Source organism: Mycena indigotica, assembly GCF_014461135.1.
Source record: "Mycena indigotica strain 171206Taipei chromosome Unknown Mind.scaff0017, whole genome shotgun sequence".
In the NCBI taxonomy this organism is placed as follows: Eukaryota; Fungi; Basidiomycota; class Agaricomycetes; order Agaricales; family Mycenaceae; genus Mycena; species Mycena indigotica.
This window is the reverse complement of record NW_023503016.1, coordinates 1080178-1095697: the sequence shown is the minus strand read 5'-3', so window position 1 is coordinate 1095697 and position 15520 is coordinate 1080178. Positions and strand designations below refer to the sequence as shown.

The window sequence follows — 15520 nt, the reverse complement described above, 5'->3', positions numbered from 1 at the left end:
AAGGAGATGCTCGCGATCATCCGCGCACTCGAGGAGTATAGACACTTCCTCGAGGGTGCCGCGCATCCCATCGAGATTTGGACTGACCATAAGAATTTGGAGTACTTCAGGAAGACGCAGCACCTCAACCGGAGACAGGCCCGCTGGTCCCTCTACCTCTCCCGGTTCGACTTCACGCTGCACCACAAGCCCGGTCGCGACATGGGCCGACCTGACGCCCTCTCCCGGAGACCCGACCATGGAGTCGATTCCGACAACTCCGATGTCGTCCTTCTGCGGCCTGAACTCTTCCACGTCCGCGCACTCGAGGGCGTTTCCGTTTCCGGTCCCGGCTCTGAACTCCTCCGCGACATCCGTGATGCCCTCTCCGGTGAGCCTGACCTGGAGGAGCCCGTCGCACTAGCGGCCCGGCAACTTCTTAAGGTCCAAGGTCAAGCCCGAGGCCCCCGCTCTTCACGGTCTGACGAGTGGGCCGTCTCCGGCGGTCTTCTCCATTTCCGAGGAAAGATCGTCGTACCAAAGGACAAGGACCTCCGGAGACGCATCATCGAGCTCTGCCATGACACCCGAGTTGCCGGACACGCAGGTCGTTTCAAGACCTTGGAGTTGGTCTCCCGGAACTACTGGTGGCCTCAGATGTCTCGCCATATCGGCCGGTATGTTGCGACCTGCGACTTGTGCTGTCGCACCAAGGCACTTCGGAGACTGCCCCACGGAGAGCTGCACCCCACGGAAACGCCCCCGGAACGCTGGCATACCGTCTCCGTCGACTTCATCGTAGAGCTTCCCGAAGCCCATGGGTACGACGCGATCATGGTCGTCGTTGACACCCTCGGAAAGCGCGCCCACTTCTCGGAGTGTCATACGACGGTCGATGCAGTAGGGGCAGCCCGCCTCTACTACCGGAATGTCTGGCGGCACCATGGGACTCCGGAGAAGTACGTCTCCGACCGCGGCTCGCAGTTCATCGCGGACTTCACCCGAGAACTCTGGCGTCTAATCGGCATCAAGCCTGCCACGTCCACCGCGTACCACCCGCAGACAGATGGTCAGACAGAGCGCGTCAACCAGGAGTTGGAGCAGTACTTGCGGATCTTCACCAACTATCAGCAGGACGACTGGGATGAGCTGATTCCGGCCGCGGAATTTGCCTACAACAACCATGTTCACTCCTCCACACAGCAGGTCCCCTTCATGACGGACACGGGACGGCTCCCGCGCATGGGCTTCGAACCCGGAGTCCGTTCCACCATGGAGTCGGTGAACGAGTTCCGCGACCGGATCGCCACTGGTGTTGCTGAAGCCAAGGCCGCGCTCACTAAGGCCAAAGAGGAGTACAAGCGCTACTACGACCGGAGACGCACTCCGTCTCCGGAGTTTAAGGTTGGCGACCGTGTTTGGCTGGATGCCTCTGACATCAGGACGACTCGCCCCTCGGAAAAGTTCTCCCATCGCCGCCTCGGACCGTTCAAGATAGTCGCGGAGATCAGCAAAGGTGCCTACAAGCTCGACCTCCCTCCGCGCTACTCGAAGCTCCACCCGGTCTTCCCCGTCGTCAAGCTCGAGCTTGCCCAGGACGACCCCTTCGACGGACGCCCCGGCTACGACCAGCCCCCTCCGGACCTCGAGGACGGAGTCCCGGAGTGGGAAGTAGAGGAAATCTTGGACGCAAGGGTGAGGTATAAACGGCTGAACTACTTCGTCAGATGGAAAGGCTACGACGCATCGCACGACCAGTGGGTCCGCTTCGACCGCGTCTTTGCCCCGGAGAAAATTGCGGAGTTCTATCGTAAGTACCCTGGCAAGCCACGACACATCGCCTCCGCGACCTTCGACTCGATTCCGTTCCGGTCTATGCGTCGAGACGCCGCATTCAAAGGGGGGGGTGATGTCAGGGGAACCCCCACCTTGGCATCTGTCCATCGCATCTCGGCATCAGACACCTGTCCATCAATTACCTACGTGATGCCCAAGCGACCGTCGTTTTGTCCACCGATAGGAATCAACGTAGGTAATGCATCAGGATCTGCAAGAAGATCCTCCTGGGACCTGGCATGCGACATGGCGCGGGCATATTGCATGGAGCAACGATCATTCTTGGCGCATCAAGAGCGCGGTATATAGTTGGCTACCTGGCAGGTGGACCCTCAGAGTTTCTTCTCTTTGGATCCTCCCCTGCCAGGTCAGCCTTGTTTGTATTCGTCTACCCTTATTCACTCTTTGGATCCTCCCCTGCCAGGACCTTGATCTCAGGCCTCCGGGGTTGCCCTTACAGAATCCAGATACCAGCCCCCCGGATCTTCAACTTGACCCGCTAGTGGTTTCCGGACGGGAGCGCGTTCCTCCTCCCCGCAAAGCATTTGATTTCCTGCCAGACTTGATGGCGGCGGCAGACAAAGACTTCAAACAACGTGATGACCTCAAGCCGCTGCACATACTGCAACCGGAGGGCGTCAGCTTCCGGCTTGATGGGCAACAACTGGAGTGGCAGAATTGGAAGATGCATATTGGTATGTCTGTTTCCTTTTCCCGAGTCGATGCCTATTGTCTGCAGCGTTTCACCACCGCGAAGGCCTTGCGCTGTCAACTATCACCTACAATGACCACGGTGAGGTGCGGCCGCTGTTTTACCGCCTTTCGTTATCGGAGATGGTGGTTCCATATGGGGCGCCAGAGTACCCTCACGGGCGAAAATCTGCTTTCGACGCGTGAGTTGCCTACATACTCGTTGCTCGGTCTCATTCGCCGTAGTGGAGAGTATGGAATGGGTATCATGGCCAGTGAACTGTCTCTTGGATGTGATTGCCTGGGCCAGATTCATTACATGGTACTCCTTTTTTATCTTCCACCAGACATTTTGCTCAAGCTCTTGCAGTCCGGCATTTGTCAAGCACGACGGAACAGCGGAGGTTATCCAGAATTGCATTTGCATTCACGAAGAAGATGCTGGTGTGCTGTGGAAACACACTGATTTCTGTCCTGGAGGAAGGGGACAGACCGTTCGTCGCCGACGCTTGGTCGTTAGCATGGTTTGCACATTGGCCAACTATGGTTTGCATGATGTCATCGTTTTCACCCCCGCTAACTTATCACTAGAGTACATCTTCAACTACATGTTCTACCAAGACGGGACAATCGAGCTTGAGATCCGCATGACTGGCATATTACAAGTATATGTTGCCCCCGATGGAGAACAGCCGCTGTATGGGACCCTCGTTGCGCCGAATATCAACGCTCAGTTCCACCAACACATTTTCTCCATCCGTGTGGACCCGATGATTGATGGGCTCAACAACTCGCTTGTCGAAACGGACATAATGGCTTCGCCTTTTCCCACTGGGTCGACCGAAAACTTTGCTGGAAATGCGTTCATTGCAAAAGACACTGTCCTGACGCGGGAATCGGGCCGCGACTTGCCGCCGCCTGGGGTCGAGCGGCGGTGGCGGATTGTTAACCGGGGCAAGCAGCACTACAGTACGGGCAGCGATGTCGGGTATGCCATAAATATCAAATCCGGCGGGGTCGAGCTTATGACAGCCCATGACGGGTGGGTCGGGAGGCGGGCAACGTTTGCGAAGAAGCCGGTCTGGGTGTGTCGTGATGTCGAGGGTGTGAAGGGCGGCCGGATGTGGGCAGCAGGGAACTATGTCCCGCAGACGAAGCAGGCGCCGGAGGACTCGATTGGGGAGTGGGTGAAGGGGGAGGAGAGCATCGAGGACGAGGATTTACTCGTGTTCCTGACGATTGGTAAGCGAATTCGACTATCCTGTTCAACTCTTCTGAGCGGACACACAGGCGCGACTCATATTCCGCGACCAGAAGATTGGCCAGTGTAAGGTTTTTTCAACTATTTCCGTTGGCAATTGTCTCATAGGAGTCGCAGGATGCCTGTCGAGCATATCAACATCAACTTTAAGCCAGTTTCATTCTTTGCATGCAATCCCAGTATGGATGTTCCTGGTGTCCATGACCCCAAGAGCGTCCTTGCTTTTACCCCGGATCCAAGCAACAGGAATCAACCCTGTCATTAACCGCGGATTTTTTTATTTGCACTCTGAATAGATTTTTTGTCCTTTTACAACTTGAGCATTGAGAAAAAAGTTTAGATGCCTTCGTTCTTGTAAAAGGACGGAGAAGTGAAGTTTTCTCTTTGTTGGTGTCACGGTTACGTAATTGTTTTTCTTTCCTTTCGACCACGTATTGCAGGTGGAACATTGTCTGTATAAGCGCTGCCAACTGCTTGGAATGACTACTTGACGCGGGCCGGACGCCGCGAAAGAAGGAATATGGGCACGCCGACGTAAACAAAGTAATCTTGTGGACAAAAGAAGCATCCGCCTTGTGTATTAGGCTTTTCGTCCCCTACCATGAAGCGGGGGTTCCTCAACAGTGCGAAGTCAAAGGCCATCCGCCTTGGCTCTGACGCAGGCTACGGCTCCAGCAGTATGTTCTTTGCGTTGTGCCGCCCACACTTGGTTCATCTGGTTGTCCTAGGCACAATCGGTGCACCGTCGATGCCAACCCCAGATCTCTCCTCCAGTGGCACTGATACAGTCATCCTGCCGGCCAATGCAGCCCCCGACGAGCCCGTGACTGTTTGTTTCTTCTGGCCCGGCTCGAAAGAGGTGTTGATGAAGATGCCGGGCTATCCCAAACCCTTGCGCAAAGTGTCCGAGCCCACCTTTCGAGTCGGTGAGGCTGGCAGCAAGGGCCTCGGCCTGTTTGCGACGCGTGTGCTTTGAGCCAAGGAGAGCTGATCATCGATGAACAACCGTTGCTCATTAGCGTTCGCGGGGTCCCTGTGGCGGTGCCGGCGATGCTTAATCAGGAACAGACGACCAAGTACCAATTGAGAGAGTTTGAGAAGTACCTGGAGGTGGTGTTGAAGAAAATGCGGCCTGCGGATCGGGAAGCTTTCATGTCTCTTGCGAATAGCCATCTAACTGATGGATCAGTGAGTATTGACTTATATTTCTGTCGCGACACTCAAGTGTTGACCCAGGGACCCATTGCTGGCCGTATTCGAACGAATTCTCTCGGTCTGGATGGACTCTGTCCTGCCATGACTGGCCCGATGGCACAGTATAGCTCTGTCCCGCATTATATTTCGCGCATGAATAACAGGTCAAGTCGTATGACTAATATTTCTGTCTCCCTTTGCTGAAATTCTACTTCCAGTTGCTCACCCAATACAACCTCCAATTTTCACGACACGTCGATTTCTTATACGGTCTATGCAGCGCGCGACATTGCGGAAGGCGAAGAACTGACGCTGTCCTACTCCGACGTCTGGGACACTGCAGCCAACCGGCAACAGACTTTCAAGCCATACGGTTTCGTCTGCGCATGTGATGCGTGTCGTGACCCCATCAGCTCCGACCGTCGGCACGCCAAAATTCGCGCGTTTGTTCCGTCTGTCCGGATGTGGGCCGTCAACCGGTCGCTGCCTGATGACTGGCTCATCAACAAGTGCCTCGAGCAAATAGCGCTGCTGGAACAAGAGAAGCTCGAGGGCGAGTCGCATTACCATGCCGCGATTAACGCCATCATGGAGGCGTATATCTGTCTGGGCGATTCGCCCAAAGTGCGAAAATGGGCAGCACGTGCCCGCAAATGCCCGTGGGCGGCAACTCTTGAGAGTCTGGATGTGATGATTGCCCTCAAGTCGCATGACGGACACCCGCTGTGGCGCATGCGCGTCGAAAAGTGAGAAGGAGGCTTGATCAAAGCAGCTAGCAGGACGATGCATAACTTGCTGTTGTTCTGCAACGAATCAACAATTTGTACAACACTGAAGTATCTTGCCAAACTTGCTGGACTCATCATATAACTTCGAGTCGTTCTCGTGATCCTTTTAAAGTAGTTTGCAAGTATTGGTGGTACACTATGCCGAGTGAATGACTTAGCTCAAGCGTGGGCATTTGCTCGGAAATGGACAAACACAGAAAGAAGGATGACTGTTTGTTGACTGCCAGTGTTTGATCAGTCACGACCCGACGACTGGCGGAACGGGGTCAAACCTCACGTTCGACCCCGACGACTGGCGGAACGGGGTCAAACCTCACGTTCGACCACCACTCCCGAGCCGACCATCTAGCAACAGCGAAGCCAACAAGAAAAAGTCAACACAACTGCAACGAATAGCGCAGCACACCAGCCCGCGCGAGGAACGGATATTCCCATTCCTCACAGCCCCGTGGCGGCGAACAGCAGCGGACTTCGATGGTCGGTTGACAATCCAAGGCACAGAAGGACAGGAGAAGGAGAAAGCTGCCAAAGAACATGACAAACGAGCCGAGTGGCTCTCTCTTTCTGACACCCACCTACTGATCTACACAGATGGTTCCTTGCGGGAAATACACAAGACAAGACGAGTAGGAGCTGGAGTCGTAATATATCGAGGAGGGGAGGAGGTATTCACACACTCAAGCGGTCTAGGCGGACATGCAGAGGTATATGATGGGGAGATAACGGCCCTGTTGTTTGCAGCGGGCAAAGCGACGGCACTCTCGGGACAAGACGCAACCATCAAGCATCTGCACTTTTTTGCCGACAACACGTCAGCGATTAAGACGGTGTTTGAACCCAAACCACGACCAGGCCAACTCCAGGCACACATCTTCCACCAAAGGATTTGCAAGTTCCTCGACGACGACCCAGAGCAAATGGTGGAGATCTCATGGTCCCCTGGACACTGCAACATCGCAGGGAACGAGCGGGCAGATGAGCTGGCAAAACGAGGGACAGAGATGGCGACAACAAGCAACGGGACACGGGCGAACGCGCTCAGAAGGGCGAAGGAGAGGGTCCAGAAGGAGTGGGTCAGAGAGTGGAAATCAACGCCAAAGCGAGGACACTACGCAATCGCAAATCGGTTCCCGCCGTCAACAAAGCCCACGAAGCAGTTCATGGCATTAGATGGGAAAAGAGAGGTTTTTGGGAGGGTAGTACAGTGTCGAACAGGACACTGTTTCTCAGGCGAGTACTATGCCCTCCGCGCGTACCATCCGAGAGCGTTGACTGCCCCTGTGGCGAACACGAGCAGACCCGCGAGCACATCATATGCGAGTGCCCCCGCTACGAGCAACACCGCAATATCTTGCGGAAGGCATCGCGAAGCCTGTCACTCCCGCAAATTCTCGGGACACACCAAGGCATAATGGCACTAGCAGATTTCTTGGAGAAGAGTGGCGCGTTCACCAAAACGGGGTACCCACACGCCCCAACATCCCTCCCCACCTTCGACAACGAGCCAGATCCACCTGAAACGGACGACGAAGAGGAACAAGAGTAGCGCCGAGCGCTGAACAAGTTGGACCAGCTCCCAGCGGGCACTTTATTTATTTATTCTCTATGCTACATGCTCCATGCTTTACGGCCCAACGCCAACAACCTCGCAGGACTGCACAGCTAGTCCAGACCATGTCAAACCCTCCCCGCCATTCGCTACACCCCATCCAGACCGAAACCAATCCCGCCGCAACACCCTGTCGAGCGGCCAGACGGATCCGCCGTCCCGGCCACCGCGTCTTAGTAGTTAGTGTACTTGTTGCGGTATATAAATGCAGATACAAAAAAAAAAAAAAAAAAAAAAAAAAAATGATCAGTCACGTTTCTGGGTATTACGTAACGAACCGCACGACTTTTGCATTCTGACCACGTCTGACCACGCCTGACCACCCACTCCAGACCATGATGCTTTCTCAGTGCTTCCACGTCCTCGACACTCCACATCACGTCCAGACTTGCGATGACTGCTCGAAGCGGGCTGGAAGCACCAAAGAAGAATGGGGCACGCCGCGGCCAAGCAGGAACTAGGCAACCTTGTGAACAAGAAGAAGCATCCATCGCGCCTCTCGTCTTTCACGTCCCCTCACCATGATACGAGGCTTTCTCGACGGCGCGGCTGCGCTCCTTAGCTATGGCTTCCGCGGTGCGTCTTTTTTTGTGCGGTTTCGTTGTTTTATAATCGGGGTTTCTTAGGCACAGCTGCTGCATCCTGTTTCTCTTCGACGGAAACTGTTGTCCTACCAGTCAATGCGGCCCCGGATGAGCCCGTAACCGTCTGTTTCCTCTGGCCCGGCTCAAAAGAGGTGCTGATGAAGATGCCGGGCTATCCTCAACCTCTAAGTAGGGTGTCCGAACCCACATTCCGAGTCGGCGGGTCCGGAAGCAAAGGCCTTGGTCTGTTTGCCGCTCGTGCTCTCAGTCAAGGAGAGCTTATTATCCACGAACGGCCGTTGCTCATTAGTGTTCGCGGGGTCCCCGTGGCTGTGCCTGCGATGCTTGATCAGGAGCAAACGACGAAATACCGGCTGAAGGAGTTGGAGCGACACCTAGAGGTCGTGGTCAAGGAAATGCGACCTGAAGATCGCGATGCCTTTATGTCCCTTGCGAATAGTCATACGACTGATGGATCGGTGAGCAGCCACGGTTCTTTCGCGATACTGCAACTGATATTGCTTTAGGGCCCTATAGCTGGTCGAATCCGAACGAATTGCATCAGTCTGAATGGACTCTGCCCTGAGATGAGTGGTCCGATGGCGCAGTACAGCTGTGTCCCGCGTTATATCGCGCGCATGAATAACAGGCACGCTTCCCTCCTACGTTTTTTGTCTCCCTGCTGATATTCTAATCCCCGTAGTTGCTGTCCCAATACCACCACCATTTTTCACGAAGCGTCTATCTCCTACACGGTCTATGCAACGCGGGACATTGCGAAAGGCGAAGAACTGACGCTGTCCTATTCCAATGTTTGGGACACTGCAGCGAACCGTCAACAGACTTTCAAGCCATATGGATTTGTCTGCGCGTGTGATGCTTGTCTCGACCCCGTCAACTCAGACTGTCGTCGCGCCAAAATCCGCTCATTCATCCCAAACCTCCAGTTGTGGGCCGCCAGCCGGTCTTTGCCTGACGACTGGCTCATCAATAAGTGTCTCGAACAAATGGCGCTTATCGAACAAGAGAAGCTCGAAGGCGAGCCTCATTACCACGCTGCTATCAACGCCATCATGGAGGCGTATATTTGTTTGGGCGATTCGACCAAAGTGCGAGAATGGGCGGCACGCGCACGGAAATGCCCGTGGGCGGACAGCATTAAAAGCTTGGATGCCCTGACTGCCCTGGAGTCACATAGTCGCCACCCATTGTGGCGCGCGCGGATTAATGAGAATCTAAAGGGTTGCGGGTCATAATGAAGGTGGAGGAGCGTAAGTTTTTTTTAGTAGCAACAATTGGACAACAGTGACCAACAAGTATCTTTCTCCACGACCGGTGTGGACGTGCTTCGTGGCGAACTCCTGAGACCCCCTTGAAGACAACGACAATGCGATTTGGCTCAGTCACAAGCTTGAGCGCTTGGGCTCTTGATCCCGGTGGCTCTCGTGGAATATTGTCGTACATAGGCGACCGTTCCAAAGTTTGTGGAATGCTTCATAGCATTGAGATGGTGTACTGTTTAAGCACAGGCAATGAAGGACTTCGTCCGGCTTAGATGACACTAGAGAACTGTATAAGTACTTGTGCTGTTGTGCCTTTCGTTCGTTCTACAGTCACATGAGGAATTTCAAGTGTTACGTAACAAATGTCTTTTGCATTCCAACCATGCACTTCAGGTGGATTATACATGCTTGCAAGTCCCCAACATTTTGCGGTGACTACCGGAAACGGGCGCGGCGCACCAGAGAAGCAATGGGTACTGGCACGCCAAACGTAAACAAAGCAACCTTGTGGACAAAAAGAAGCACCCCATCCGCCTTTAGTCTTTTTCACCCCCACCATGATACGAGGTATTCTCGACGGTGCCGCCACGCTCCTTGGCTATGGCGCCAGTAGTATGTGTTTGGTGTGGTCAAAATGTGTTCATAATTCAATTTTCAAGGCGAAACTGCCCCACTCGATTTCTCTTCCACCGAGATTGTCGTCCTGCCAGCAAACGCAGGCCCCGATGAGCCCGTCACCGTCTGTTTCTTCTGGCCCGGCTCAAAAGAGGTGTTGACGAAGATGCCGGGCCTCAGCCCTTACGCACGGTGTCCAAACCCACGTTCCGAGTTGGAGAGGCGGGAAGCAAGGGGCTTGGTCTTTTTGCTGCTCGTGCTCTCGGTCAAGGAGAGCTTATCATCGATGAGCGGCCATTGCTCATCAGCGTTCGCGGGGTGCCCGTCGCAGTGCCCATCTGGTATAGTCAGGAGCAGACGACAAAATACCAGCTGAAAGAGTTTGAGAAGTACCTAGAGGTGGTTTTGAAGGAAATGCGGCCTGCAGATCGGGATGCTTTCATGTCCCTTGCAAACAGCCATACGACCGATGGATCAGTGAGTTATCACCCACATTGCTTCTGCGGCACTAACTCGTCCTGTTGCAAGGGACCTATAGCTGGTCGAATCCGAACGAATAGCATCGGTCTGGATGGACTTTGCCCTGAGATGAGTGGTCCAATGGCACAGTATAGTTCTGTCCCACATTTTATTTCGCGCATGAACAATAGGCCCGTCTTCCTATCGTATTTTCGTGTTTTTCTGATACTCTTCTTACAGTTGCTGTCCTAATACAAGCACCAACTTCCACGACGCGTCTATCTCCTATACGATCTATGCAGCACGTGACATTGCGGAAGGCGAAGAACTGACGTTGACTTATTCTGACGTCTGGGACACTGCAGCGAATCGCCAGCAGACCTTCAAGCCATACGGATTCGTTTGCACGTGTGATGCGTGTCTTGACCCCATCAACTCCGACACTCGTCGTGCCAAGATTCGCTCGTTCATTCCAACCGTACAGTTGTGGGCCGTCAACCGGTCTTTGCCTGACGACTGGCTCATCAACAAGTGTCTCGAGCAAATGGCGTTGCTGGAGCAGGAGTAGCTCGAGGGCGAGGCGCAGTACCACGCCGCCATCAATGCCATCATGGAGGCGTATATCTGTCTGGGAAATTCTCCTAAAGTGTGCCATTGGGCGGCACGGGCACGGAAATGCCCGTGGGCGGCAAACATTGAGACCTTGGATGTGCTGATTGCCCTCAAGTCGCATAGTCGCCACCCGCTGTGGCGCATGCGGGTCGACGACAAGCCAAAGGGAGAAATGGCGTCGCAGCTCAAGCGGTTGGCGGCACTCGCGGGCGGGACGGACAACGGAAGAGGGCTCATAATGTTTGCAGGAGCGTAAAATCTGATAAATTGTACAACAGTGTTATCTTGCTCAACGACCGGTGTAGGCGTCCTTCGAGCCCTTGCGGTATAAGCATCTCGGCACGCAGGCCACACGCCGCGTACCTCGGATCTTCCTCCGCCGCAGGCTCCTCCTCCGCCGCCTCGCCGCTCCCAAACGCTGAACTGGTCAGGTATGGCAGATTATCCCATTTTGCTAAGGAAACTGACGAGTAGTCAGCGGTGCAAGCGTGTTTTCTGCATTCAGCAGCACTTGCCAGGCTGGGTATGCTGGCCGGAAGTGAGCGCGTGTTCCCGCTGACGTTCTACGTGAAACGGGAGTGCTGGGCCATTAGCTAAGGGCGGAGAGCTCGATAGTAAACTAAACCGACGAGGTAAGCGTTATCTCCGTGAATTCATAGTTTTGCAACGTTGGTCTTTGGAAAGCCATTTATCACAAGCAGCGGACGCGAATCAGGGAGTGTGTTTTCTGCATTCAGCAACACTTGTTGGGCTGGTTTGGGCGAAATCATGGGGCTACAACGGTCAGGTTTGCCCATGTTCGTCCGAGTTTTACTCAACACGTACTTTGTGTCGATCGATCGAGAGGACCACAGCACGTCCTTCGCGCACGCCAGCGACGACCTCCACAGTCCAGACTACACCCCTTCCGTTCAAGCCCGAGGCGTTGCTCGCGGTTCTGGCAGCAAAAAAAAAAAAAAAAAAAGTTAGTTGAGCAAAATGTACCGCGGAAAGTGCTCACGTAAGCGACGCGATCAGGGAGAATTTTTGTCTCCAGCTCGGCCGGCGCGTCGTTGGTATATGTCGGCAGTGGTCGAGGATAGCTTCAAGCTCAAGGAAGTAGACGAGTTCTGCAAAACACGGTGAGCCACACAAATGGTGACAGCGAGCGGCAAACCAACCTGGCTGTCAAGCAGTCGTAGGGCTAACGCAGCGCCAGCTGGACGGTTGGTCGGTGCATTGTGGTGTTCGGCGTTGGCGCTTGAAGGTCGGGTCACGCCTTGGCAGTGCTGTGACGCCCGGCGCCGGGACCCGGACCGACGCTCTTTCCACGACCACCACGAACTACTCTCTTCCATCCCGAAACCGAGCTCCCACAAACTGGCAGCGTGGCCGGCCGGCCAAGGACTCTGGCTTCCAGCCCTCCGACAAGCATCAGCAGTAGTCTACTGCGACATTCTTACGGCGACCACCACTTCATTCCGCGCGGGTCCAGCCAGCTACGGGTTCCGATCACAACCGGCACGCCTCGCACAAGTGGAGATGGCGGCACCGTTTTGCGGAACACGGTGAGTGTCAGTCCGACTGGCCCGCTGACCGTCTTTGCAGCCGGCCCAGCTCTCGCAGCAGCAACCACCACCGGCAACGGCGAAACTCAGGCCAGGCGGCACACGGCGTCTGGCTTTCCCTCCATCTCACGACTACATACTGGGAGGCCTCTGCAACGGGCCGATCAGCAAACCCCCTCCTCCGACAACGGACTGGCCTCGGCGCAATAACGCGTTTCGGGCCAACGAGGCAACTTACCACCCGAGTCCGTTACGGCCTGCCTTTCTCTCCCAAATCCCGTTAGCGGCGCCGCCCGGGATGCCAGCGTGTTGTCTCTGGACATGTTCGGCGGCACCTGCGAAATCGGGGGGCTACAACAGTCAGGTTTGCCCACATTTGTCCGGGTTTGGTGACGAAACTCACAATTCATCAGTTGCTGGAGTTGGTGCGCAAAACTTCCTGCCCTGGCTCTTCAAGTGCTACGAAAATGATTGGCTATGCGGAAATTTGACTGAGTTGACATGAAAACTTACCTGCAAGCGACGCGATTGGCTGCCCGAGCGGCCCTAAATCGCGCTAAGCGGGAGGTTGTCTGCCGACTAAACTGGCAATAAGGATGATGAGTTGTGGGCAATTGCGAATAGGCAGGTTAGGTTGCTTTACTGACTTTGTGTCCCGACACCAGGCAATTCCTGGTCTTCTATCCGCACATCCGCCAAGCAACGACACCGACCCTAGTCAGCGCGGGACAAAGTCTGCGAAACCAGGTGAGTTGAGGGCAGATTTGACAAGTTATAATTCGCTCACGTTGCGCCCCAGTTAACACCAAAGGACATCGCCCTGTCGGTGTCTCCCTTTTCCATCCCCGCCCATCAACAGCAAACACAAGTCAAGTCCCATCGTCAAAAGCTCCAAGACCAAGCTGCCCCACACCGTTCTCAACGACGAGCCCGCCAAGATTGCTGTTACTCCCCGCCAAAGCCGCCAAGTTGCAGCAACGACAACGACAACTGCCTTCCGAACACGCACGCTACTCGCGCAAAGATGGCAAACAACTCCCCAGTCAGCAGTATCAAAAGCCAAGCTAAGCAGGTCCCGCAGCTGCCAAACTTGAAGTCGCACTTGAAACCGCGTCAATGGACTGCAAAAGTGACGACTATCCCGTTCCGCCTTGGGTGTTTTCGAGCGCGTCGGGCGGCGTTGACTCGCCCGCGTCAACAGAAACCCCGACGTTGTCGTTGTTGAAGGCGTCCAATGGAGCGATATGGTCGCTCTCGGAAGCGTATCAACAAACAAGTCAGCGGCAACAGTAACCACTCACTTGGGACGACCCCAACGATGACCACTCAAGTCCCACAACTGAAGTCGCCGCATCCAATGACTGCCTAGGTCGGAAAATCATGAAGCAGTAAGGAAGTTCTTCTCACGGGATCATTTGCGCTCGCCTGCTGGAGCTGCAATGGTGAGTGTGCGTACCAACAACGAGTTGGCATACTTACGTTTCAAAGACGAGGGATTGTGCCTTTGGTGTCGCTTGCGAGCTCATTCGCGCTCGCCTGTTTTAGCTTTAAATGTGAGCACGAACAGCAAAAGCAAGTTGATTTACTCACTGATTTGCGTCAGAGGCCTTCGATAGCGACAAACGAAGCAAGTCGATGACGAGGTAAGCCACCCTTCCAAGTAAATGAAATGTCAATTCACTTCCTTTTAGTTTCGTTTGCACGCTCGAAGCTCTACTGGTGGAATAGTTGAAGGAGCGCAAGTTGATTGAAGTTTGGTCAGTGGCTAATATAACGTTGTGATTAGAACTTCCAAACATGCAGGATAACTCTGACAATCGTCTTGTGTCAAGTATAGAAGACTACTTGCCTTCGGTTTGGCTTGCGGGCACAGTGTGGGACGGGACGAGGTCAGCGCAGGCAACTCCGACGAGCCGGGAGTCTAATGTGGTATATGCGCTCGACCCGTTGAGTCTTGACAAGGTATAAGCTCGATTGAATTCAAGTTGACACTAACTTACCTTCAGTCTGATTCGCAAGGATGGATGATGAATAGTCGAACGATGAGCTAGCAACAGATGTCAGTACACGTTATATTAGGTAGAAGGAATGGAATATTTTGCGCACCTTCAATTCCGCGTCACGGTGCCGTCACATACTCGTGACTCGCATCACTTCATCTTGTCCTTCATCCCAATCGTGCAAACGGCTAGCCTCGACTACCACAATGGCTCTACAACCCCGACGCATGGCCGTCTCAGAGCTAGGGAAACAGTGGGGAGAGGAATGGCCGCGGGTATTAAAGCGGTGAGTCCGGCTTAGCCCGAGGCACTTGGCCGTGCCGACCTCACCCTCTCCGGCGTAAACGGCAGCGTTTAACCACCACTTCCCCTCATCTGGCAACACACCAACTACTGGGTGCTCGAACCTGTGGCTATCTCCCTCGGCCAACGCCGCTCCCGCAAGACCCCACGTCCCAGACACCTCCGGAACCCACCGAATCAACTCTGCGAAGCCATCTTGGTCAGCAAACTGGGCGACAATGAGCAAATAGCTTACAAGGGGACGGGGGAGGCACTGGGCAGGGCAGGGCAGGGCAGCGCTGGGAACAACTGTGTTGTTCCTCGATGTTGAAGGCGACAGGCAGCGATTTGGTGTCGGTGGAGGGAGCGGGCAACGAATTGGGCTCGGGTGAAGCGGTTGAGGTCTGGAACGAGGTTAATGGGCCAAATGACGTTTTACGCAAAACTGACTATTTCTACAGCGAATGCAGAAGCAATCTCAGTCTGCGCAATGCCCAAACTGAGAGAGTCGGCCCGGCAACAAGCAAGAGTTGGAAGGAAGCGGCAAGCTCAATCAACAACGGCGACTCACCTTTAATATATCGCGCTTTACTAGTACCGTCTTCAACGCTGACAACAACCGCAACGTCAGGCCCACCTCCGACCTGTAAATCCGCACGGCCTTGACTGCAACGAGAGTCAGCAACAGCAAGCATAATCAACAACCGCAACTGACCTGTAACTTGGGCTTCCACATCGCGAACCTGCCTCCGTCGGAACAGGTATTTCGTCACTGAGAACA

At 54.5% G+C, this 15520-nt stretch overlaps 4 protein-coding genes across 4 annotated transcripts; all 4 read left to right on the top strand.

Annotated features, from left to right (window-relative positions):
- Positions 1 to 2380: 2380 nt before the first annotated feature.
- MIND_01400500 (Amine oxidase) lies at positions 2381 to 4031 on the top strand (the record flags this gene model as incomplete). The annotated part of the gene is made up of 5 exons (XM_037370411.1): positions 2381 to 2708; positions 2752 to 3051; positions 3097 to 3747; positions 3796 to 3832; positions 3884 to 4031. The coding sequence occupies 5 exons, from the start codon at positions 2381 to 2383 to the stop codon at positions 4029 to 4031; spliced, it is 1464 nt and encodes a 487-aa protein (XP_037213412.1).
- Positions 4032 to 4367: 336 nt separating this feature from the next.
- MIND_01400400 (SET domain-containing protein) lies at positions 4368 to 5710 on the top strand (the record flags this gene model as incomplete). Its single annotated transcript, XM_037370410.1, has 5 exons — positions 4368 to 4443; positions 4495 to 4692; positions 4749 to 4954; positions 5003 to 5124; positions 5179 to 5710. The coding sequence occupies 5 exons, from the start codon at positions 4368 to 4370 to the stop codon at positions 5708 to 5710; spliced, it is 1134 nt and encodes a 377-aa protein (XP_037213411.1).
- Positions 5711 to 7878: 2168 nt separating this feature from the next.
- Positions 7879 to 9197, top strand: MIND_01400300 (SET domain-containing protein; the record flags this gene model as incomplete). Its single annotated transcript, XM_037370409.1, has 4 exons — positions 7879 to 7933; positions 7984 to 8420; positions 8469 to 8548; positions 8645 to 9197. 4 exons carry the CDS (start codon positions 7879 to 7881, stop codon positions 9195 to 9197), a joined length of 1125 nt encoding a protein of 374 aa, XP_037213410.1.
- A 584-nt stretch (positions 9198 to 9781) lies between these two features.
- On the top strand, positions 9782 to 10866 carry MIND_01400200 (SET domain-containing protein; the record flags this gene model as incomplete). The annotated part of the gene is made up of 5 exons (XM_037370408.1): positions 9782 to 9836; positions 9884 to 9963; positions 10020 to 10316; positions 10368 to 10504; positions 10557 to 10866. 5 exons carry the CDS (start codon positions 9782 to 9784, stop codon positions 10864 to 10866), a joined length of 879 nt encoding a protein of 292 aa, XP_037213409.1.
- Between the last annotated feature and the right edge of the window lie 4654 nt (positions 10867 to 15520).